This window comes from Plecotus auritus, assembly GCF_963455305.1.
Source record: "Plecotus auritus genome assembly, chromosome: 8".
NCBI classification, from domain to species: Eukaryota; Metazoa; Chordata; class Mammalia; order Chiroptera; family Vespertilionidae; genus Plecotus; species Plecotus auritus.
Genome location: NC_137782.1, coordinates 71,382,988 through 71,407,688, shown reverse-complemented (window position 1 = coordinate 71,407,688; position 24,701 = coordinate 71,382,988). Strand labels below are relative to the sequence as shown.

The following is a 24,701-nucleotide window of genomic DNA, read 5'->3' as shown; positions in this document are numbered from 1 at the left end:
AGCCTCATTAACAGCCCATAAATCCTGTACCAGGCGGTAGTCATTAGTCCCAGACTTTTTGACAGGCAAGAGGGGAGTATTCCATGGTGACTGGCATCTTTTAAGGAGTCCCCACTGAAGTAGCTGGTCTAAGTGGACCTGAATTCCTAGGCGTGCCTCCCGTGGAATTGGATATTGGAGGATTTTGACAGGCTGTGCCCCAGGCTTTAAGTCAATTAGTATTGGGGCATGGTCTTTGGCCAGGCCAGGGGGATTTTCTTCTGCCCAGACCAGCGGGAATTCTTCCTCTAATTCAGGTTCTAATGGTGAGGCCTTTGACTGAGGGGCATAAAGTCTCCATTCTTCCTCCCGGGGCACTGCTAAGGACAGGATCATTGGAGAAGTCTCCTCACTTAGGTGAAGCTGTGCTGAGCCATTTGGAGCAAAAGTGATTTCTGCCCCCATTTTGGCTAAAAGGTCTCTACCCATCAGAGGTACTGGACAGTCTGGTAAATGCAGGAATTCATGAATTACTCGGTGGCCGCCAAGTTGGCATCGGCGAGGTCGGCAGAATGGTCTATGGGTCTGGTCCCCGGTAGCTTCAATAATGGTGACCTCTTTTCCTGAGAGAGGCGCTACTTTCTGTGTGACTACTGAGTGCTCCGCTCCCGTATCAACCATAAAGTCCACAGTCTGGCCCCCAATTTTCATTCTGACCATGGGCTCATGGGGGCCCTGCTGAAAAGAGCCCGGTCTGTCCTAGTCAGAGTCAGATGCTGCCAGCCCAATAAGGTCTGCTTCAGGTGGTCCTGATTGATAGCGACTGGGTGGAAAAGGGGACCCTATCTTCTTGCTCTGCCGTTTGGGACATTCATTTTTCCAGTGCCCTGTTTCCTTACAATAGGCACACTGGTCCCGTCTCAGGCTTGTTCCTCCTTTCCCTCCTGATCTGTCTTCTTGCTTCCCTTTTTGGGCTGTCTGGGGGCCCGAACCTCTGAAAGCCGCTGATATCACATTGGCCCTTCTTTGTATTCTCTTATCTTCCTCCTTTTTTTGCTGCCCTGTCTCGGTTGATGAAAACCTTGTTGGCTATCTCTAGCAGTTCACTAGCATTTTTTCCTGCAAACCCTTCCAGCTTCTGTAATTTTCTCCTGATATCAGGCTGGGCTTGGCCTACAAAGGCAGCATTTACCATGGTTTGAGTGTCCAGGGCCTCAGGGTTAAAGGGAGTGTAGATCCAGTATGCCTCACACAGTCTCTCATAGAAAGCTGCTGGACTTTCATCATGCTTCTGGAAAATCTCAGAGATTTTAGCCATATTGGTGGGCTTCTTGGCTCCGGCCCTGACCCCCTGGAGGAGAGCCAGCCGATATCTTTCTAGCCTGGTCTTTCCGTCTTCTGAGTTCAGGGACCAATTAGGTTCCTCATCGGGGAGGGCCTCCCTTGCCCATCTGTCTGTATCTAATGTCCCTGCCAGGGCCTGGATCTGGAGCCACTTCCGAGCCTCTGTCATTACTCTCATGCGCTCCTCAGTGTTAAAGAATGCAAATAGGAGCTGCTTGCAGTCCACCCAGGTGGGCTTCTGGGTCTGGAAGATCATTTCTAGGAGGTCTACCATGGCCTGAGGTTTTTCAGAATAAGCTGGGGTGTGTTGCTTCCAATTCAGGATGTCACTTGTGGTAGAGGGCTGATAATAATAGACCGGCCTTCCTTCCTGTAAGGTCACATCTTCACCAAGCCCTTGGGCACCCCAAATCTCCCTGAGAGGCATCTGACGTGCCGGCTATTGTTTGGGCCCTTGATCGGCTGAACGCAAGCGCTGCCCAACCGGCTCTGGAGAGCCTGGTGGAGGGGAGATGGAGGGAGGCGGTGTTTCTAGATTTTCTGGACCTTCCAGGCTAGCAGGGGGGGGGGGGGCACTTGGTGCTGCCTGTGGCTCATATGGAGGTGGTAACACTGGTGGACTTCCTTGGGGGGGGTCGTGTGGAATAGGGGGTTGAGCTTCCTTCTGAGGGACCTGCTTCTCCTCTCCTGCCTGCTTTTCCTTAGCCTGCTCCTGCCCTGCCTGCCTCTCCTTAGCCTGCTCCTACCCTGCCTGCCTCTCCTTAGCCTGCTCCTGCCCTGCCTGCCTCTCCTTAGCCTGCTCCTGCCCTGCCTGCCTCTCCTTAGCCTGCTCCTGCCCTGCCTGCCTCTCCTTAGCCTGCACCTGCCCTGCCTGCCTCTTCACTCCAATTACTAAAACCTTACTCTGTCCCTTCTTACACACGCAGAACCAGACACAAGGCGGCAAGGTTTGAGCAATTTCTAACCAGCTGTCTATGTAGGAAAACTGAGCTGGGTGTCCAGGGTCTCCTGTGACTACATTCCAGACTGCCCCGACCAGTCCCTTATCTAAGGAGCCTTCCGAGGGCCAGCCAACCCCGAAGGCTGGCCATTCCACTTCACAGAATTTCCTCAGTGTTTCAGAATTCATTTTAATCCCATAATTCCCATCAAATCCCTTTTTAAAATTTTTCAACATATAATTGAGAACGGTGGGTTTACTCTGTCCCGACCCCATGATGATCGGTGGCGCGAGACAGACAAGGGAGGGGGTGACCTGTTTTCATAGATCCTCACTCAGATGCCCGCCTGGCCATGTCCCTTGGGAGCTTAGATTCGTCTTAGCTAAGGTGCACCCGTATAAACCCCGGGCCTGGTCACCTCCACGTGGGGGTGAGTCACCGTTATGCCATATGACAAATCGTGGAACTGCAGGTTGGGGCCCACTTGGACTCCATAACCGAAGTCATGGAGCCACACAAAGGAGAGGAGAGGGCAGGCCCCCTCCCTCCACACTCACACACTTTCACCAGACATTCACTCAGAGTTTAAACAACAATCCACCCAATTCCTGATTCCTGATTAATTTGCCTGAGGAAGCCGTATGGCTTCCAGGGAGGTGATCAAGCTCCCCCTTCCACTCACTTGGAGTGGGCTGAACTGACGGGGCCCCTACCTTACCGATTCTGTTGACAGGTCCAGAAGTGTCCGTCCGCTCTCTCCAGATGCCGGCCGGGTCCTGGGCTGAGGTCCGGGAGCGCCCAGAGTCCCACGGTTTAATTCTGCTAATTCAGCAGAACAGCACCTCCCGGAGGCCTGTCCAACGCTCCTGGGCCCCAAACCCAGTCCACTCACCAGAGGCTAAAAAGCCAAGCATGGGTTGGTTTTCCCGGAATCTCAGGGAACCAATAATGTTACAGAGAACCGGAATAATCAAACAATGCTGGAGAGTTTGGCGTCACACTTTATTCACCAGTGGGCTTAGAGAAAATGAATTCAAATTCTAAGCAAGGCTACAAGCAGAAGTTCCCTTTTTATTAAAGAGCCAGCCCTATATGCCTCGCTGCTGGCCTTGAAAACAGCACAGTTCTATCCAATTAAAAAAATGCACCTGGCATGGCATTGAGAGTATGGGCATATCTAGTCTCTGGCCTACAAGGTCAGACAGCTAAGTTTATCTTCCTCATTATTCAAGCAGGCTAAAGCAGGCTAGAAAGCAGTTATTTTTTTAGAATAAGAGTCTGTCTAAAAAAACAGCAGAGAATTCCAAACAGTAGTTTTACAAAATAGGGTTTAGCCTTCTCACTAGTAGCGTATAAAAGGGGTGGTCTCATTAGGTTACATTTCCATCTTGCAAGATAAGCAGAGCATCTCTGATTTTCAAAGAGCCCATTATTAAAATGCTTACTAGTCACTGCGGCTTTTGGGACATTACCATGGAAATCTCTCTGCTTTTATGCACAGTGGCTGCAATAAATTTTAGATCATCCTTTACATTAGCTCTTTTTGCTCCGTTTAAACATGGAAGTCAAAAAGAAAGAGAAAAAAGGGGATTCAGCAGCCATTTATCCTTTTGCTTCTGACTTGTTATATGGACAGGTGCCACATGAGGGAGTGCTGGGACCTCAAATAGAGAACCATGCAGACCCACCTAATGTGTTCCAGGAATGCTCAGCATATTAGCAAATTCTTATTAAACTGTCAAAAGAAGAAAAAAAAAAAGATTTTAAAAGAAATGTCTGCCCCTGGATGCAATTAGAGGCTACCACACAGGATTTGATGGGCCATAAAACCATTAAATCTAAACACTTTCTTTTTGAGCCTAAAAGGCCAGAACATTCCAGAGTGAAGTTTTGGACCAGCTATGACTTGACCACCTATTAAGGTGCAGGTGGAACAGATTGCAGAGGGACACAAAGAGCCATACAGACCCCAGCGAACTGAATTAGGGTGTAGGTGAGAGCTTTAGCTGTTGAATTTTCTGGATTTTTCCGAGATTAAGTGATCAACCCTAACAGTGAGTGAAAGACCATTCAGCAAGAAAAATTGTCATTTCCTTTGCTCCAGACCCAAACGATGTATTTTTGAAAGCTTTATTGATTTATATATTTATGTGTTGTACTAGGTGACCGGGTAGATATACATTTCAGCATAACTATGAGGAAAATGTCCCCGTTATTCTCAATTTACCCAAATCCAGGAAAAGCACCAGATTGGCTTGAAATGAAACTTTGACTCTTTCTGAAGTGAGTGTCATTTATGCACCAGAAGTTTGGACCTTACATTCCTATCATTAATCCTCAAAGTAGACCTGTGAGGTGATTATCATTTATCATTCTCCTCACTGACATGGAGGAAAAGCACGCCCTTAACTAAGGTCTAGAGCTGGTCAGCGGTTAGGACGGGGTGTTATCTGTTCCACTCCAGTCTGAGCCAGTTATTTGTCTTTGTTCAGGATTTTCATCAATGTTTACTAGGAAGAAACAAAAATAGGAAAGACTAATGGAGAGAGGAGATTTCACTTTAACTTTGTCCAAAGTACATCAGTTAAACATTTGGAAGGGAATACCTTCTTTGCATCATTGTAGTAAAAAAAAAAAATAAAAACTCAAATTATATATTTTACCACCTTTATTTTTAATCTACTTCAACTGATTTATGTTTTGAACCTTTGTTGCCAACAATCAAAAGTTAGTGGGACATGGTCTTTCTTCATAAACACATTACATATACATGTACACATATATGTACTGTACATGTCCATATACATGCATATAGATGAAAAGATTATGGACCTCTTTTATATACATATGCATAAATATATATTATATACGTAAAGCATATAATTCATATCTAAAATTTTTCAAAACTGATAGTCCATGTTTAAATAGCGATTAAAAATTAAACTTTAGCTATGTGCAAGACCAATGTCAAATGGTATGGTTTCTAGGATTTTTGCACCATAAATTAAGCTATTGGGTAGCTTTCCTGAGAGAATAAAATTGCTTCTTCTCGAGTTATTAGTGTGCCTGATGGTGAAGTGCAACAGTGCGAAGTCAGAGGCCCACATGTGTATCCCAACCCTGAGGTTGTTAAACCGAGGGAAGCTGATAGAAGTCGTCGTGTCCAAATTTGATATTCTTTGAAACTGTTTTAAAAGGCATCTTACTGTGGGATGAACTGCATACAATCTGCCAGTTATGCCAAGACCTCACAACTCAGTAAAATGACAGAATAATAACCTGGGAATCATTCCAGTACAACTAATGTTTTAGTCTGTTGCAGAGTGCTGCCCCAGAGATAAAGTGGAAGCAAGGAAGGGAGGGCTAAGATGTCATTGGGACTAATTATTCCTCAATAATATTTCCATACCATAAACAAGAGTTCCAGGGTGTAGCGGTAGGGTGATCATTCATCATTTTACTACACAAATTCAGACAACGGACCATCATGAAACCATAGGAAAGATGAAGTCTGGTTTCCTGGCCTCCCTTTGCAGTGTTTAAATTGATTATGTTCCCTAAATAGTAAATGAAGATTTGTTTGACCACTTCTAAGTATTTCCAGTATAATTGTAGTGGAAGTTTTGTTCTTCTCTTGGATTACTGACTTTAGAACATTCCTTTTCTGAGTAATCTCAATGGTAATTTTAGGCAGTCATAGAACATTGTCAATTATGTCTCTAACAAACCCGTGTAATGGTAGTTCCTGTGCAAAGAAGGGCTGACACACTCCATGAATGTGAGGGTGCACATTTCTGCAAACATTTCTGTGTGTCAGAACCACACAACTGCTTGGTGCTTTGTCATTGCATATTTTCCCCATTAAGTAAGGACTTCCTGTGCAGATGACAAAACGCGTTTTCTTAACAAAATTTCAGCACAGCTGTTTTGATGACTAAGTTTTGCAGGAGGTTTTTAATCAAAGGTACCTAAAAACAGCACTTTAGGCTCTTTGAACATATTACCCCTTTTCCTTCAAACGCATAATTTTGGAAACCAACTCATCTTTCCCATAAAGGAGAGCTATTTTCAAAGGAATCATTTGGACCCAAAGTAGCACATTGCTTCATTGTTGTGCTCTAACCTGGGCATGTGATTGTCCCACATGAATCAATGTTCCACATTACAGACATTTACTCTTGTATCTTATATTTTCCTCTGTTTATTATCAAAGTGGCTATGGATGAACATCATTCTCAAATGTATTATAACCTCCTTCCTTGTTAATCCTAGTATAATGAACTTTAGTTTTACCCGACGATTCAGCATCTTACTTATATGTGTAAGACTGTTGGACCTGACATTAAACATTTGGAAGCAATTCTACAATTGGTAAATTGTGCCTTCTCAGCTTTGAGAAACCTCTCTCTAGTCTTCCTCATCTTCTGCCATTTTACTTTTAGTTTGGCATTTATTTTTGCTTCTAATCTAAAATCTAGGAAACTGGGCAAATCCTAGATCAGCAAGCTTATAAAATACATTTTATGATGGTGAAGTGTGCTGAAGGGTGTTACTATAATGCAGTGTAATACCTTGACTTTAAAACTAGTAAGAGATGAATGCATGAGAAAATGTGGCAAATATACCTGTGCTCCTCTCCAGAGGGACACCTGTGGAGAGGAAAGACAGATTCATCAGCAGAATGTGACTGGCAATTGGAAACCATGCACTACCATTTTCTGTAAGGTATATCTTCACTCAAGCCATCAGATATCTCCCATTAACTTGGATGAGTCCTTGTGAACAAAAATGTCTACCTTATTCTCAAAGTATCCTTCATGAACAAAAGCATTAGTATCATTGGCAAGCTTGTTAGAAATGCAGAATCTCAAGTTCCATCCCAGACCTACTGGGTCAGAATCTGAATTTTATCAACATTCCCACATGATTCCTATGCACATCAAAGCTTGAGAAGCACTGCAAAGTCTAGAATGGAAGTTTCTGGAGCATCCCAACCAAAGGCATAGTTCAAATCGTCAAGATGAAACAGTGTTAGATGTAGCATGAATAGCATTCTCATTAAAGACGTTCTAAGATCTTCTGAGAGGCAGCTGATTTCAGGAGAACTGCTTGAAATACAGCAGGAAGTCAGAAGCAGACTCTAGAGAAATGAGGGAGATGTGTACAAAGTGATTTTCAATCAAAGAACCAGGCCAGGTAGGCTTAGTGTCCTGCCCCCAAAACTTAAGTTCTTATCTTCTCACCTCCACATCCAGATGACTGGGATCAGAAATAAACATTTTCATTAAGGCCTGAGGTAAAGCAAAACCCTGCCAAAGTCAAGAAGCACATTGTATTTCGTAGCCATAGGGAGTATTCTGCCAATTCATGATGTTTTGCAAAGCTCTAGACTCTAGCCCATTAAAATCACTGTACATTGGAGTTTAGGATTTGTACCAACCCAGAGGTGACTGCATTTATATCTAATATGAGTTGATATAAACCTCTGTAGTGAATTACAGGTTCCATAACATAGGAAATTGTGTTAACTCTATTCACGCATGGTTTGGGGATGCTGAGCTGCACGCAGTCCTATGCCAACTCATTGTAGACCCTTACAGCATTTCCCCACCCTAGGGCATGTAATGTAACTCTAACAAGAAACTTGATTGTGAGCAGGTCTGAGGGTAACTTTTATTCTGTTGAACAGAATGCACCAATATTTTCCAATGACATTATATATAATAATGACATTAACCACATTTATTTCCATAAAATTATACTTACAATTGTATTGCAAATGAAAGAGTGTGTGTTATGTGCTATTGAGTGGACTCCGATTCCTGGCAACCCTATGAAGGAGTGATGTCCATAATCTCCTGTCCTCAACAGCTCACCCAGCCCTGTAGACACATGCCTATGGCTAACTTATTCTCTGCTCTTCCCCAGTAACCATTTGAGTGCTTTCTGACCTGGGGTTCTCATTTTTGTGTGCTCTCTCTCACTTCATTTTGGACTCTCCTCATAGGGTTTGGTTTTCAAAGGAAAATGAAAGGAAAAAAAATGAATAAGAAAAGAGAGTACAGCCCTAGCTGGATTTTCTCAGTGGTTCGAGCATCGACCTGCGGACTGAAGGGTCATGGTTTGGATTCTGGTCAAGGGCACGTACTTTGGTTGCAGGCTTCCCAGTGTCACCATCACCAAACACCTGCAGAATGTAAGTGCCCCAGCAGGGAAATGAAAGAGCAGAGAAACAGAAGAATGTAGTGAAAATTAAAAACAAACAAACATTTCTTCCAGGTATTACTTGTTTGATGGCTGGACTATGGAAATGCCACAGCCCTTTAGCTCTACTCTGCAGTGCCCGCCACGGAAGTCCGTGGACAGATAACAGGTAGGGGTGGGGTGGGGGGGGCCTGATTCTGCTGCCCCTCAGTATTATTTGCAGTTCTTTTGTCCCTGGCTTTTCAAAGTGATGTGCACCCTGTGAATGTAGGAATTATCTCCTTTGACATTCTCTCCCTACATAGGACCTAGCAGGTAGCCCCTTGGCCTGGAGAAGATTCCTGTCTTTTAAGAGTGTTCTTTCTTAGGGTGGTGAGCCTTTGACACCATATGTGCAAGAGAAAAGAGGATTGGGTGTCTTAGCATGGAAACCATCGCAGAGGAAAGCTGAGTGTGGAGATGTTGAATAATGATGTTGAGAAACCCAGGTCCTTGGCAAGATGAGGAAACTTTTAAATGCCATATAGGACTTCTTTTCCAAATTAGTGTTAGGCATTCCCTCACGAACCCTTAACAACGCATGGCTTCAGCGTTCACACAGAAAATGTCTGTAGACATGGTCTCAGTGGACTTGCCAGCAATCCTATGAGAGGACAGGGCAGCAGCTACGGTCATGGCTGTTTTGCAGATGACATGTGTCTTGTGGATGGCAAGGCTGGGACGGTAGCCCAGGCCTCTGACTCTCAGTCCATTATGTCCTATTTCTGGGAATATAGATATTATTTCCTAGGAGATATATATATATATAAAATCTTCGATGTTTTGTCCTTGTCTTTGATGCTTCAATGCCTGATAACTTACTAGTGTCTCTTTTAGTGAGTGTGTTAGAGCATTTTCCTATAGAGATGGCATAATGTATTACTGTTACCTCTACATAAAGAAGAGAAAGAAATGTCAAATATGAACCATTTGAATATATCAGCAAAAGCAGCGATTTTCAACTGGTGTGCCACAAAAATGTTTAAATGTGTAATAACTGACTATTTAGTCAGGGGCACTGACCTCTTTTCCCTTAGATTGTTAAATAAAAAATGACAACAGCCAGCACAACAATAGCCTCCCGGTACAAACGAATCAAAATTATACTTTTTTTTGGTCAGATCGGCAAAAAATGTAACATATTTTTTGGTGTGCCACAGAATTTTAGTAATCAGTTTATGCATGCCATGAGATGAAAAAGGTTGAAAGTCGCTGACCTAAAGTATTAAAAATGTAGGTGTCTACCCTTAAAGACATATATATGTTAGGGATAATAAAAGAGGGGTGAATGGAAGTAAGGAAAATAAGGAAATGGAGTCATGCCATAAAGGGATCAATGTTTACTTGATGGTGTAGCCTCCGGGATGTGTTAGCCAAGATTTTCAGACTTGGGTCAGCATTGGAGACCTCATCATGCCCAAGAGCCAGGTCTTGCCTTTCTAGTAATGTCACCTCAGATGTGGTCTTTGTTTTGCCAGGAGTTACAAAAGTGCCACTTGCAGCAGAGTGCCCCTCACATTGGGAACAGGACTCTATGCAAGCTGACCCCTGTCCTTTGTCAAATAAAACCTGACAGTGGCTGCCTTTCAGAGCAGCAGGTCAGAGTTTCATTGTGGAAATGAACAGGGAGAGAAAACAGACTTCAAAAACATGTGTGCTTTCAAGCACCAGGCTATCATAGCTCTAATTAGAATTTCTTAACAAAGTCTGACTATGCTAGGTCATTTATAAAATTGAAAAGCTTGTAATTTTTGGCCCCCAAAGAGTCTTGTAAGCTAGTAGGGTATATCTGTATGTCTCAGGCAAAGGTGTTCATTTGAAATATTTAGCAACTAGGACAGCAAAGAACTCTGACGAATAAAAAGAGAACCTCAGGCTCGGCCAGTGTAGAACCTGAATATATCATCAAAAGCAGCAATTTTCAAAAGAGAACCTCCAGGTCAGGGCACATGCCTGGGTTGTGGGCTCGATCCTCAGTGTGGGGCATGCAGGAGGCAGCCAATCAATGATTCTCCCTCAACATTGTTGTTTCTATCTCTCTCTCCCTCTCCCTTCCTCTCTGAAATCAATAAAAATATATTTTAAGAAAAGAAAAAGAAAAAAAAGAAGAGAACCTCAGATGCTTCTCTAGTACTCTCACAGGGCTCTGGATGCCCCCAGCTCTGTCAGGCGTTAACCTTTTTTTTTTCTTGTTGTTGTTCTTTATTGTTTAAAGTATTACATGAGTCTCCTTTTATCCCCCATTGACCTCTCCCCTGTCACCCCTTCCCTCAAGCACAAGCCCTCACGCCCCTACTGTCTGTGTCCACTGGTTTTGCTCATATGCATGCATCAAGTCCTTTAAATTGCTGGTTTGGGGATAGGACAGCAGGGATTCCTTGGGAAGAGACTGGAGTGAAGGCACATGGAAGGGACGCTGGAGGAGAGATTATTTACTTTAGAGCCACATTACCAATTGAAATGGCAGCATTTCAGTATTTTAACAAGCAGAATTGTTATTCTGGTATGTACCAACTTAATCTCAGATCTGTCCTTAGTGGAACCAGGTAAATTTATGATAGTCTCTCAGAATGGTTCTTGCCAAATCTCAGGATCCCTTATCTCATTCTAACATAAACCTGCATTGAAAACAATAAATGCAATTCATCAGTAATTTTACTTTATCACAGCAAATAGTCACAAATGAATGGGATCATAGTGATCAGTAACACATGCTCCAGGGAGCATGGGTCCTTCTAAGTTTTGCTGCTCTTCTGCCCTGGGAGTAATATCTTAACCTCAGCTCCTAATAGGTCAGCACAGACTCTGATGTCCCCCTGCATCCAGGAAGAAGTTTCACTAAATTCATCAAGTCACCAAATATTTACTTACTGCCTACAACTGGAAGCAAGGTAACTTAGAATTTCAGGGCACCCTGATTCAAAGTTTCAGCTCCTATGATTCAGTCATTGGAAAATAAATACTTAGCACCAATAACATCAGGAGGCATTAGTATTGGAGCTGAGAGACTCAGGAAATAGATGGCATGGACTGGCCTTGCTTTTCTCTGAACATATATGCAAAAGGATGTTGGGCAAAATGTTTGTGAGTGCTGACATGCAAGTGTGATGGTTTAGGGCAGTGGTTGGCAAACTGCGGCTCGCGAGCCACATGCGGCTCGCGAGACGCTGTTTGCTGCTCTGTTGACTAATGAGTTTGCCGACCACTGGGATAGGGGCTTAATCACAAGGAACAACAACAGCCTGTAATTATTGGAATCGAGAGTCTAGGTCAGTGGTTGGCAAACTCATTAGTCAACAGAGTGGCAAACTGCAGCTCACGAGCCGCATGTGGCTCGTGAGCCGCAGTTTGCCGACCACTGGTTTAGGGGATGTAAATATTTTTGATGCATTGGTTTGTAGGATTTTAATGATCTGTATGGAATATATATATATATTATCCTTTTGAGTTTTTAAAAAATATATTTTTATTCATTTCAGTGAGAAAGGGAGAGGGAGAAAGAGACAGAGCATCAATGATGCATGCCCCACACTGGGGATCGCGTCCACAACCCGGGCATTTGCCCTGACTGGGAATCAAACCAGGACTTCCCGGTTCATAGGTCAATGCGCAGCCACTGAGCCACGCTGGTCAGGCTCCTTTTGAGTGTTTTTGATCGTTATTGACAGAGCTGCTGATGCTTTCGTGTAAACTACAAGATGATGCCCTAACATTTGATGGTCCATTAGCTGGGCCATTTGTGCAGCCACACTCTGCCCTTACAGTGTAGTAGGCCTTACCCATTGTTTTCCGAGTGTCCATGCTTTCCCAGAGTTGGCAGCTTGGTAGCGCCCCTCAGGCATGTGGCAAACCTGCTTCCTTGGTTGTCCATGGCCCTGAAGGAGTGGAGGCACATTGATCCATGCTGATTCCAGGGAAGTCTTTTGGGCACTTGGGAGTTCTAGTAAGATCCCTTTGGGGAGTGGCCAGACATGCTGTGTTCTTCTCCTGCTCTGCTGCCATCTCCATGTGACCTTTGTTAGTTCGCATCCTCTTCAGGACATAATTTCTTCATGGTAAACTGATGGTTAGGGGATTCTGACCCAAGCAATCAATATCCCCTGGTGTTCCCTCCAAATAATAGTGATAGTCTGAGCCATCTCCATATTTACAAATCTTAATAAAGATCAGACAATGGTCAGATGTGTTATTACTCAATAAAATATGGATTGTTGGACAACATTTTGCAGCCATGAGTCCTTCTGAGAGAAATTATCAAAGCAACACTTGGAGGGAACAGATTAGTGATACATAGACAATATAATCTGCAGCGCAGGTCTTCATTATCTGGCCTATGATCTGAAGAACAGGGATAAGAAACACCATAAAACGCATAGAAAAAGTAACATGTATTGAAAACAAAATCCATTTTATTATCATTTGAACTTAGCATTTTACCACCAAATGATAATGCTACTACTTAAATATCAAAATGTGGTGCAGGACCAGCAACATCAGCATCCTGGCGCTGGTTACAAAGGCAGGTACTTGGGCCCCATTTCAGACCTATTGAATCAGAAATGCTGGGGGCAGGTTTTACAATCTGTGTTTTTGCAAACACTCCGGGGGGATTGTCCAGTAAAGTTTGAGAAGCATGGAGACTTTATAACCTCTTAAAGTTACTTTATAAACAGCAGGTCACTTGATTCTCATCATCACCCTCTGTGTCACTTGCACAACTACTTTTATTCTCATTTAGTCTGTGGTGGGCACACAGATAAGTCAAATGACCCAGGGTCATATAGTCAGTTTTATATGTTTATTATTTATCTCTTGGCATGTTTGGTATATGACATATAAACATTATGTCAGTTTCTCCTCCATTAAAGCTGATCCCAATTTTACTACCTATTTTTGGAGCAAGGATTATTATTATGTTCTTTCAAGTTCTCTGAGATAAGTAGTTAGAGTAATCTATCTAATGTTTCATTTATTTGCTCATTTTTTGATATCTTGTTCAAAGGGATGTGAGGAAACTGTTTCTACTTGGGGTGTCTAGTATATGTATTTTATAAAGTTTTAAAAGGTAGAATAAATGGTAGAATATACCTTTAATAACCTTTATAAAGATAAATTTTAAAAAGTTTAAAATTGAAAAATATTATGAGATATATATATATATATATATATATATATATATATAGAAAGAGAGAGAGAGAGAGAGAGAGAGAGAAGAATATCTATCTATCTATCTATCTATCTATCTATCTATCATCTATCTATCTGACTATTTAAGGAATTGCCTCATATACTTGTGGAGGCTGGCAAGTCCAAAATCTTTAAGGTAAGCTGGCAGAATGGAGATCCCGAGACAAGTTGATGTTGCAATTTGAGTCTGAAGAAAGACTGCTGACAGAATTCCCTCTTCCTCAGGGAGGGTCAGTCTTTTCCTTAAGGCCTTCAGCTGATTAGATGAGGCCCATCCACACATGGAGAGTAATTTGCCTTACTCAAAGTTTGCTGATTTAAATGTGAATCTCATCTAAAAAAATAACTTCACAACAACATCCAGACATGCTTGAGCCAATATCTGGCTACCATGGCCTAGCCAAGTTGACACCAAATTAATGATCACAAAAATATTACCTTCAAAGGAGTGTACATTTCATTTTAAATATGAACTATATTATATCCAACCCCCTAAGGTTAGATGTCAGATTTCCCCCAACTTTTTAATCTTAAATTTGGCACACCTTTGGCTAAATGACTCATTTTTGTCTTCAAGATAAATTCACAGTGTGTGGGGAAAAATGCATATTTCTAACTTTTGAAAGATTTGACTTCTTTTTGCCAAATTGCCCTTGTAGATTCTTTACCCCTTAAGCTACAACTGAAGTATTTGGAGTGGGAAAATACCAGGCTTGCCTTGATCTTCTCCTTTCTTACTTTCTTTCTCAGCCTGCAGGTCACTGGGAACCGGCATGATGCTGAGTTCCTGGGCCACCTCCTCCATTGAAGAAGTGGCAGAGGCCGGTCGTGAGGCGCTTCGCTGGCTGCAGCTGTACATCTACAAGGACCGTGAAGTCACCAAGCAGCTCGTGCGGCGGGCCGAACGGATGGGCTACAAGGCCATATTTGTGACAGTGGATACCCCTTATCTGGGCAACCGCTTTGACGATGTGCGAAACAGGTTCAAGCTGCCACCACAACTCAGGTAACCATCGGTCTCTGGTCTCCTGGGCCCCTGAGATATTTTTCTAATTCTCTTTGCTCTTGCCATGAGCCAGTTCCAAAAGTTTTCTCTAGTTTCCAAGTGAGTGGCTTGGGGAATTAGTTCTTCATAGAATGTTGCACCCTAAGTATGGTTGAAAGGGATCTTGTCTAGGGCTGATAGGGTCTGGATTCTAGGGATAGTGTCCTTGCCAAATATCCCCATAATTTCCAGCAAATCACACCCATTTAGTGGGTATCACATATTTGAGCTATAAAGAGGGATAGAAATTGCCCATGTACTTATAAAAGTCAAATAAAGTTATGTATCAGAGTGCATTAAGGGCTTGGAGAAGTATGAAGTGCCATATAGATAGATGATACTTAATATGGCCCAGGATACAATTTTATTGTGATCCCAGTATCCTAGGTCTTGTTGAAATCACAGAGCCACCTAGTAACTTTTATTTTTCATTGTATCTGGGCTAGGAAGATTGAAGAAAACTTAAAGAGTAGACACAAAAGAAGCCACATGCTTGATCCCTCATCAACGACTTCCTTGAGCAATAGCCCTCTTTTAAAATTTATTTATTGATTTGAATGAGAGAGAGAGATTGATTGTTGTTCCACCCATTTATGTATTCATTGGTTGACTCTTGTATATGCCTTGACTGGGGATCGAACCTGCAACCTTGGTGTATCGGGACAATGCTCTAACCATCTGAGTTTACCTGGCCAGGGCTGCAATATCCCTATATAATTCTAGATGAACTTTAATTCACTTATTCATGGGTTCATTCATTCTGCACTCACTCATATTAGCATGAACAATGTGTCTAGTAATCTATGGCTGAACAATGATGTTTTCATTAGGTCAGTCAGCTTGTGCAGTAGCAGGGAATTGTCCTTTTTCCCTGTAATAATTTAGAATTAGGATAATCTTTAGTAAATTTGGGACTTCAGTGGAGTTTACTAAGAAAGACCCCAACCTCCCTAAACTACAGACCTCTTTTCCCTTTTGTTTTTTCCTTCCCGAGTTCCCACCAAAATCTGCTCTCAGGATTTTTCATAGCAATGTGTGACTGATAACCTTCAGGGCTAAACACATTTGAACAGGAATCAACATATTGTAATAGAAGACATTTTGATGAAGGGATTTCAAAGCCTCCACGGGAGGATAGGAAACAATGAGGGATGCCTTCTTTGGATCCTAGACCTCATTTTACATGGGTTGTTGCTTACTCTGGCTATATTTAACATTAACCCTTCTAAAAGCTCCCAAATCTGGAAGATTAAAAATCAAATCAGCATTCCATACAAGGACAAGAAGACTGTTGGAAGCCAGGAATTCCACATATGTTATAGAATAGGATGTATCGCAATCAGCTCATAAGTCCATCTACAGTCCTGGGTGTCACACAACTGTCCTATAGCTCTGCTGAGTACATACCTATCTGGGTATAAACGACTGTGCATCAAATCTTGCTGCTGAGCCCTATGTAAATTAGCTGTGCGATGTTCTCAATCTCCAGCAGGTTTAGAATATTATTTCTGCATGTGGTACCTTCAGTGGCCAATGACAGAAGGAGAAAGTGCTCTCCCATCAGACCTGCCTCCTGTTTCCCAGACCCAGGGTTACCCAGACACCCTGTCTTTCCAAGAAAATAAAAGTAAAAGGCCCCTGACATATTCCTAAGTTTTGCCAAATTCATCAGCAAGCAGATGGCTTCAAATTTCTCTACCATGAGATCTGTATTCACATTATTTCTCTGTTTTGATTACCTTATTTTTTTTTTTAGACTTTCTAAAATTAATATGCCACTCAAGGCTTCTAACAGGAAACATTCCTCAATATTTTCCTTTTGCCATTTCAAAAGGAGTTTGCTGTTTTTCCCTCCTCCTGTTAATATGACTAACAACAACAACAATAACAAAAGCAGTAGGGTTATTTCTGCAGCTCAGGAAGCACTTTCTTGCTCTGCATGACAAAAGGTGTTCACAGTGGAAGGTGTTTAGACATGGGAGATGACACAGTTGCTGCTTCTGGCTGCTATGTCTTGCTCCTTCGGTGCCACGCCACTCAGTCAGGAGCGGGATTTGCTTTCCCCCCTTTCCTTTGCTCCCAGGCTCCCGCCCAGATGACCCACAAGACCATGAGACAAAGGCTCTTTTTAGCTGTCCCTGTGCACAGGAGTGGCTTGTCACATCTCCCATCTGAAGATGATCAAATAGTGAGCAATGCGCCCAGATCACTGAGCACGCGGGAAACACCCCAGGGCGGGGTGCCGCACCCCCAATTGCCCTCTGGCCCTGCTGGTCCTGGTGGACTGCAGGCAGGCCAGCTCCTCTGGTTGGCTTCCCAGCGGCCCACACTCAGCAGTCGAAGGCAGAGCCCACTAGTGGGAGGCCCAGGTTTCTGCCCGAGGCCACATACAACCGAAAAGCTCCTCTGTTCCAGCCTGATATGAAATCAGGTTTCTTTCCGCAGCTGACCTGACTCATAGAAGGTGAAGCCGGGCTTTGCAGAAGTGAGGTTTGGCAGGCGAGGGAGGCAGGAAATCCAGAGGAGAATGAGTCTGTAAAGCAGTGGCTCCTTCCAGCCCTTGCTACTTCCTCTGCCGCGGTGGGGGAGGGTTCTGACTCTTGGCATCTGGGACCAGCCAGAGTTCAGGAGTTTGGTAATCTCTGCTTGGTCTATATGCAAAACACATGCATATGTGTACATTCTGCATGGCACAGAGGTTCCTGAAAGTGAGGGGGGAGGGTAAGGAGAATACTCATCTGCTCTTGGAAGAACCCAGGAATGAAGCCAGTTCCCTAGGCTGGTGCCAGAGGCTCTGACGCAGAGCCTTTTCTGTCTCCACACCCCAGGGGACAGTTCATTTTCTCTGGGTAAAGATCTGGCTCTTCGGAGTAATGCCAAGGCAGATGAAAGAGAAGAAAAGGAATTTCCAAGCATTGACTACGTTCAAGGTAAATCATGACACCTACCCTTTCGGTGATTTGCCTGGGGACATGCTTCCTTAAGCCTCGGCATGATTTATTAATTATAGCAACCAGAACAGATCACACACACAAAAGGATCAGAATGCCATTGTCTTCCCAGGTCTCTCACAATAAAAGTAGCCTATGAGGCCAACATGAGCAGGCCCCCCATTACTTCCCTGACCTCATCTCCTAGCATCCTCATCCTTACTCACTGAGCCACATTGGCAACCCTACTCTTCCTTCAACACACCAGGCGTGCTAGCGCCTTAGGGCCTCAGAGCTGATTCTTCCCCCTGCCTGTAATATCCTTCCCCCAAATCAACGCACCGCTCACTTCTTCACTTTTCCTATGTTTTTATATCAGGGATGGGTCTACATGTCTTTATATTGGGAAAGGAACATAAAAGTAAACAGTAGAGATCAGAATAGAGACACAGTATGTGTGGGGATCTTGGAGAGGTTTTGGGGAGAGAAATATTTGTGAAGGTGAACTAGGTATATGGCCCAATAGCCTCTGAATTCTTTGGTTACAAAAACATTCACAATATAACTGTATTAAATAGCATGAGGACTTCCCAAAGATGTCCATGTCCTAATCCTTAGAACCTGTGAAGCTGTTACTTTATGTGGCAAAATTGACTCTGAGATGGGAAGATTATCCTGGATTATCTCAGCTAAGGGGTCTTCATGAGAGGGAGGCAGGAGTGTCTGAGTCAGAGAAGGTGAGGTGATGATGGAAGCAGAAGTTGGAGTGATGTCGTCTGGGGTCAGGGAACACAGGTGGTCTCTAGAAGTGGGAAAGGCAAGGAAAGGGATTCTTCCCTAGAGCCGCTGGAAGGAAAACGGCCCTATCCACACCTTGAGTGTAGTCTAGTGGGAATCATTCGGGACTTCTGACCTCCACAACTGTAATATAATAAGTTTGTGTCATTTTAAAGCCTCTAAATTTGTGATCTTTTGCTATAGCAACAACAAGTAGCAAGACCAATAACACCGATCTGCTCATTTCCTCTACAAGGTAGCTTCCCAATGAGGCTACTAAATTTGATTACCATATTTTATTTTCAAGTCAACCTCTACCAGCTCACTTACCTCTTATTCTGCAGTATTTTTAAAAATGTATTTATTAATTTATTTAAATCTTCAGCAGAGATTATTTTAAATTGAGTTTTAGGAGGGGGAGAAATTGAGAGAGAGAGAGAGAGAGAGAGAGATGAGAGAAAAACATTGATCGGTTGCACAGGGGATCCCGACAGGGGCTTGAACCTGTATGAACCTGTAACCTTTTGGTGTATGAGACAATGCCCCAACTCTCCAACTGAGCCACCCTGCCAGGGCCTTTTCATTTATTTTTTTATAGCACTTAAAATCTAACTTGCTCCATAAATTACTTATTGATTATATTTATTGTTTATTTTCTGTCTCTTCTTGCTAGAATATCAACTCATTGTGGCCAAGGATTTTTGACTGTTGTATTTACTGGTTTACCCTAAACATCTAAAACACTGGCACACAGTAGGTGCTCAATAAATAATGCTGAGTCAATAAATAGAACTGTATTCGATCATGTGAGATTTACCCAATAAAACATGACTAGTAAGAAGTTGAGCAAAGGTTTGTGCTCAAACTTAAAACCCATTCCTTCAACCTTTCTTTTAACTGCCCAGCCACACTGAGGAAGGGATTAGCAGGGCTATGTTCTCAATATAAGTGTTTCCCTAACCACAGAATTAAAGGCTAGGGGTCCATGTACCAATTCCTGTATGTATTATGAATCTCTGTCTCTCTCATATTGAGCTGATATCATAGGCTCTACTGATAGTTATTTTTTATTTTGTTTCCCACTATGGAGACATGTAGCTTTATCTTTAATGGCATATTATCAATAACTATAATAAAATAATCTCACATATTTTTCCACAATATTTATTACTGGTGTTACCATTGGTGATTTAATAATGTTTAACTTTCTTTTAGTAGTTGTTACTGTTTTTATGATGCTAACTTACTAAAAGCTAAAATAATTTCTATATTAGATTAAAAAGTATACTTGAGGAACATTCAAGGCACAAGGAGTTCCTTACAAAGAAGAAATTCTATCCCTTGCCTTTGGGTCATTAAATAGATTGGGATTCGAGAATTAAGTCATAAGTAATCATGTTATTATTTTGATGTTGCCCCCTTCCTTCCTTACGAAATGGAATACTTTGGTTATCAGAAGCCGCTTTAAGTATTTCTTGTGTATATGTCATAATTCAAATAAAAATAGCATTCACGGAGGTTTTCTTCAGAGCCATTGGTAAAACACTCCATCGTGGGTCTCTGTCAAGATATCTGAAAACTTTTTCTTGGCTTCTGGCTTTGAACAACGTTTTAGAGTAACAACAAGGCTTCATTGTGCACTGAAATTTCTGTAAGGCAACATTCATTCAAGTGTTGATCTGCATTGCACCGTCCAAGAATAACAACAGTTATTTATATAATTTTATCCATGTTTCTGTTTTTTCCTATCCATTTCACCCTTTCACCCCACCCCTGCTGAAACACTGTAGCTTGTTTGGGAGGGGTGTGGGGTGCTGTGCTGAGTATATACACATACAGATGTTTTTCTTTTTTTCCCCCTCTGGTCTTGCTATGGGAGTGATAGACCAGACCTTTTACTTATTACCAATATTACTTAAAAGTTTGGAATTTAATATCACTTAATATCATTTCTAAGTGATGGAATAGCTCTCCATAATACAGAGATATTTATTGACCAGAAGGTTAGCTTTATTCAAGTTAGAATGACAATGGAAGACCAAAGTCTGTTATAAAATGTACAACCTTTAGTGGTTTGATTACAAAAGAGATGTTTGAGTATTACCCTTAAAATCCATACCAAGGCTCAACAAGTAGATGGGTATGCCTCTCATGGAGCTAGAATTTTCAATGATCTATAAGGGCCTCCTAAGTCCATGAAACTATAGAGCTTACTGTTTAATACTTATTGTGAAAACTTTGCCAATGGCTTGAGTAGAGTTATGTGGGATGTGAATGTTCATATTCTTTGATAATATATGCCACCCAAGCTACCCAACCAGTTATTTTAGCTGAAAGTACACTAAAATGTAAAAAGCACTAAGCTTAGTTTTATATTAAAGGAAATCTTATGATCCTCTTAAAAATAATTTTAAAATAGTGTGCCTATGTAATTCTAGGTTTACATAAAATTGCTATAGTTATGGCTCTAAGATCCCTTCTATATTCAATGGCAGAGCTAGTGCAAGGGAAGAAAGAGTTATGACTAAGTCAGAGGTCAATGTACAGCTATATTTTTACCCAAAGAAAAGTTTGGCTAGTAGGGTTGTATGCTCCATCTCCAGTCGGGGGCATGCAGGAGGCAGCCATCAGTGATTCTCTCTCTCTCTTTCCCTTCCTTTCTGAAATCAATAAAACTATATTTAAAAAAGGGAAAATACAATTGCAACAGACCTATAGCTTAGCAATTTTCAACCAGTGGGCAGTTTTTAAAACATGCAATACCTGACTATTTATTTAGTCAGAGGCACTGACCTTTTTTCCCTTAGATTGTCAAATTAAAAAAATGACAACAGCCAACACAATAGTTGTCCAGGGTGAATGAATCAAAATTACACCAATTTTTTTGTCAGATCAACAAAAAAATATATTTTTTGGTGTGCCACAGAATTTCAGTAATTAGCTTTTGTGTGCCATGAAATGAAAAAGGTTGAAAATCACTGCTTTAGATGGTTGAGGAGTGAACAAGCAATGTATTTGAAAAGGGTAACTTTTCTTTTTCTTTTGAGTGAGTCATTGTAAAGATATCTTTGAGGAGTTTCTAATTTTATATATGTCTTTATTTCAGGATGAAAAATTTTGAAACCAACGATTTAGCATTTTCTCCAAAGGAAAATTTTGGCGACAACAGTGGACTTGCTGCATATGTGGCAAAAGCTATAGACCCATCCATCAGCTGGGAGGATATTAAATGGCTAAGGGGGCTGACATCGCTGCCAATTGTTGCCAAAGGCATTTTGAGAGGTTTGTTTATTTCTCTACTTGACTTCATACTGATTTTATGATCCTTTGTGGATATGATCATGACATTTTTAAGGGAAAATAATCAGGAAAAATTAGCATGGGCTTCAAAAGAGACATTCCATCTCTCAATTCTTCCTTTTGATGTTAGTGAGTAAATAATGTCCAAATTCTTAGGTAATACACTGAAAGAGAGCAGAACTCCCATGAAGCAAGAAGTTACCCATTTTAAAGCATTAGGATACTGTTGCCTTTTTTTTTTTTGAAGCTGTCACCAAGTCATGGAGCTTGACAAGCTCTAGATAGAAGGTCTTGCTTTGGCTATAAGCTGCAACAGTCGCTCTTAGGCCAATGAGAAGCTCCAAGGATGACATTTAAATACATATATATATATATATATATATATATATATATATATATATATATATTGATTTCAGAGAGAAAGCAAGAGGGAGAGAGAGATAAAAACATGAATGATGAGAGAGAATCACTGATCAGCTGCTTCCTGCACACCCCCTGCCCTGACCAGGAATTGAACCATGACCTCCTAATTCATAGGTCTATGCTCAACCACAGAGTTACACTGGCCGGGCCCCAAGGATGATATTCTAATAACCAAACCTGTTTTAAGAGCCTCTTAATATTTTTTTCTTGTTCCTTCCAAGTAACAACGATGAGAACTGATTTCAGTGTGTGGTGAATCCCATGTCACCTCCCTACAAAGAACGATTGACTAAGCCTGGCTGGTATGGTTCAGTGGTTGAGTGTTGACCCAGGAACCAAGAGGTCACCAGTTCGATTCCCGATCAGGGCACATGCCCTGGTTGTGGGCTCGATCCCCAGTAAAGGATGTGCAGGCATGTTTCTGTATCTCTCTCCCTCTCCTTTCCTCTCTGAAATAAAAAAAAAATACATATATTTTAATAGAAACAAGAATGATTAACTAAGACATTAAAATCCTTAATTATCAAGCCTTGAGTATTAAGGAAGTTGACTACTTCCCCTGTACCCACATGTATTCAATCCCACAGGGAGATACAGTGACTGTAATAATTTAGAGTGTTAATGTGTTCACCCGCAAAAATGTGTTCTTGCCTTTGAAAACATTTCTTTCAGTATGGCTAAATAGATAACTGACAAAAGCATATTATTTTAAATGGAAATGTTTAAGGAAGTGGCTCTGGTATGAGAGAGTCTATTAACTTACCTCAGGCTTAACAATGACTTAGAATCAAAACCTTTTTATAGGTTTTATTTGAATATGTGTGAGTCACATGGCCCCTATTTATAAAGCTCTAGGCACAGCACTGACTTTATCTTTTTAATCTTAGGTATGCAGAAATGAAGCTAATAAAAGTAAAGAATGGGCCTAGTGAAACTTTCAAGTAGAGGGAATATGTTTAAATCCAGATCTGTCTTAATCTGTGCTTTAAAAAATATTGTTATACTCTTTCCTGTTGATCATTGTTCTAGTTCAGTTTCTGAGAATTAAACTTCAGTGAGTTTATCTTGGTGTTACAGACACTTTTAACCAAGTTTCACTTACTCCCATTCATATTGTCATCCACGATTACTAGTGCTACTTCCTGTAACTACATTCAACTCTAGGTCCTAAGAACATTAACCCGAAGTTTCTGCCTCATTCATTCATTCATTCATCCATTCACTTATTCATTCACTTAGTCATTCATTACATAAATATTTATTATGCTAAAATTAAAAGAATAATAATCATCATCTGAGGTCCTTGACCCTATTCTTGTAGGAGAGACAGAATTTGGGTACAATAAGAGGTGCCGAGGTAGAAATCTATGCAGTATAAGGTTGAGTTTAAAATACAGTGTAAATAATTATAAGAGTGGGCTAAGGAAGATTTCATCTCAGAATGAAAGATGATGCTTGAGTTTTGCTATGATACCAGGTCAAATGACTCTTAGACTAAAATAATGGCAAAAGAAAGCAGTTATGAGTAATAATTTCTAAAACATGTATTGGAGAATGTAGACTTTAAGATGTTTGAGAACTGCTAAGGGTGTTGATCAGGGAAGCAAGCTCATCAGATTAGCATTTTATAAAAATCACATTTTGTATAATGGATCTAGTGGATGGATGTGGCAAAATTGGGGTCACAGAGCACATTTAAGAAACTGTTGTTGCTCAGGCAGGAGATAACTGTGGTTGACATGAAATAAGTAAGATGGTATAATTGAATTAGAAAATCAGTGTAGTTCCCAGCATTTAATTCACTCTCATCACAGAGGTGGCCTAGGGCAACTGGCTTGAAAACACCAAGAAAGAATAACATTTTAGTATACACTAGTCCCACATTTGTTCATGTAAAATAGGGAACAAATATAAGAATGAGATGAATGAGGCTATTTAATTTTTTAACTAACTTTTCAACTTAAGGTTCCAAATACATATCATTTTCTACAACTTTGCCCTCTAGGAGATGATGGAAATCTATTGACTTAGACTTTACTATCATGTGTTATGTTAAAAAATATTTTGGCTTCTGGAACTTCATTCTGTTACCTAGAACTACCACCACCATCATCTCTCTTTAATTCTCATCCATATGGATCGTGTAATTTGCTTCCACATATTTTTGTAATGTTTTGCACATAGTAGATAGCTCAAATGTTGATTTAATAAAATCCTCAGTGAAAACTATATGAGTCATCTAAGAAAACTCTATGAGTTTCTTGCTTTAGAGAGAGCTCAAAAGCAAGAGAGAGTTGAGACCTTTGGCATTTGAAAGGAAATAACCTATTCATACATGTACGGTTTACATTGTCTGGTTTCTCTGTAACTAGTTATTTCATTTAATTAACAAACAATCATTTCTATGACAACTGTATATGCTCAGTTTGTGTGGGGGAGGGGTCACAGGGGTGGCAGTGCAGGTTCTGGGAAATCTAGTGTTCATTCTTCCACAGATTTTCATCCAGAAGTCCCAGGGATTGACCTTTTACC

The 24,701-nt window shown here is 41.4% G+C and overlaps 1 protein-coding gene across 1 annotated transcript in view; it reads left to right on the top strand.

Moving 5' to 3' along the window:
- The window catches only part of HAO1 (hydroxyacid oxidase 1), a 63,726-nt gene that overhangs the window by 18,510 nt on the left and 20,515 nt on the right, over window positions 1-24,701 (top strand). The window contains exons 3-4 of the mRNA XM_080685587.1: window positions 14,445-14,700; window positions 21,553-21,728. Of these exons, the coding sequence (XP_080541713.1) occupies window positions 14,445-14,700; window positions 21,553-21,728 (432 nt within the window). The remainder of the gene's footprint in view (window positions 1-14,444; window positions 14,701-21,552; window positions 21,729-24,701) is intronic.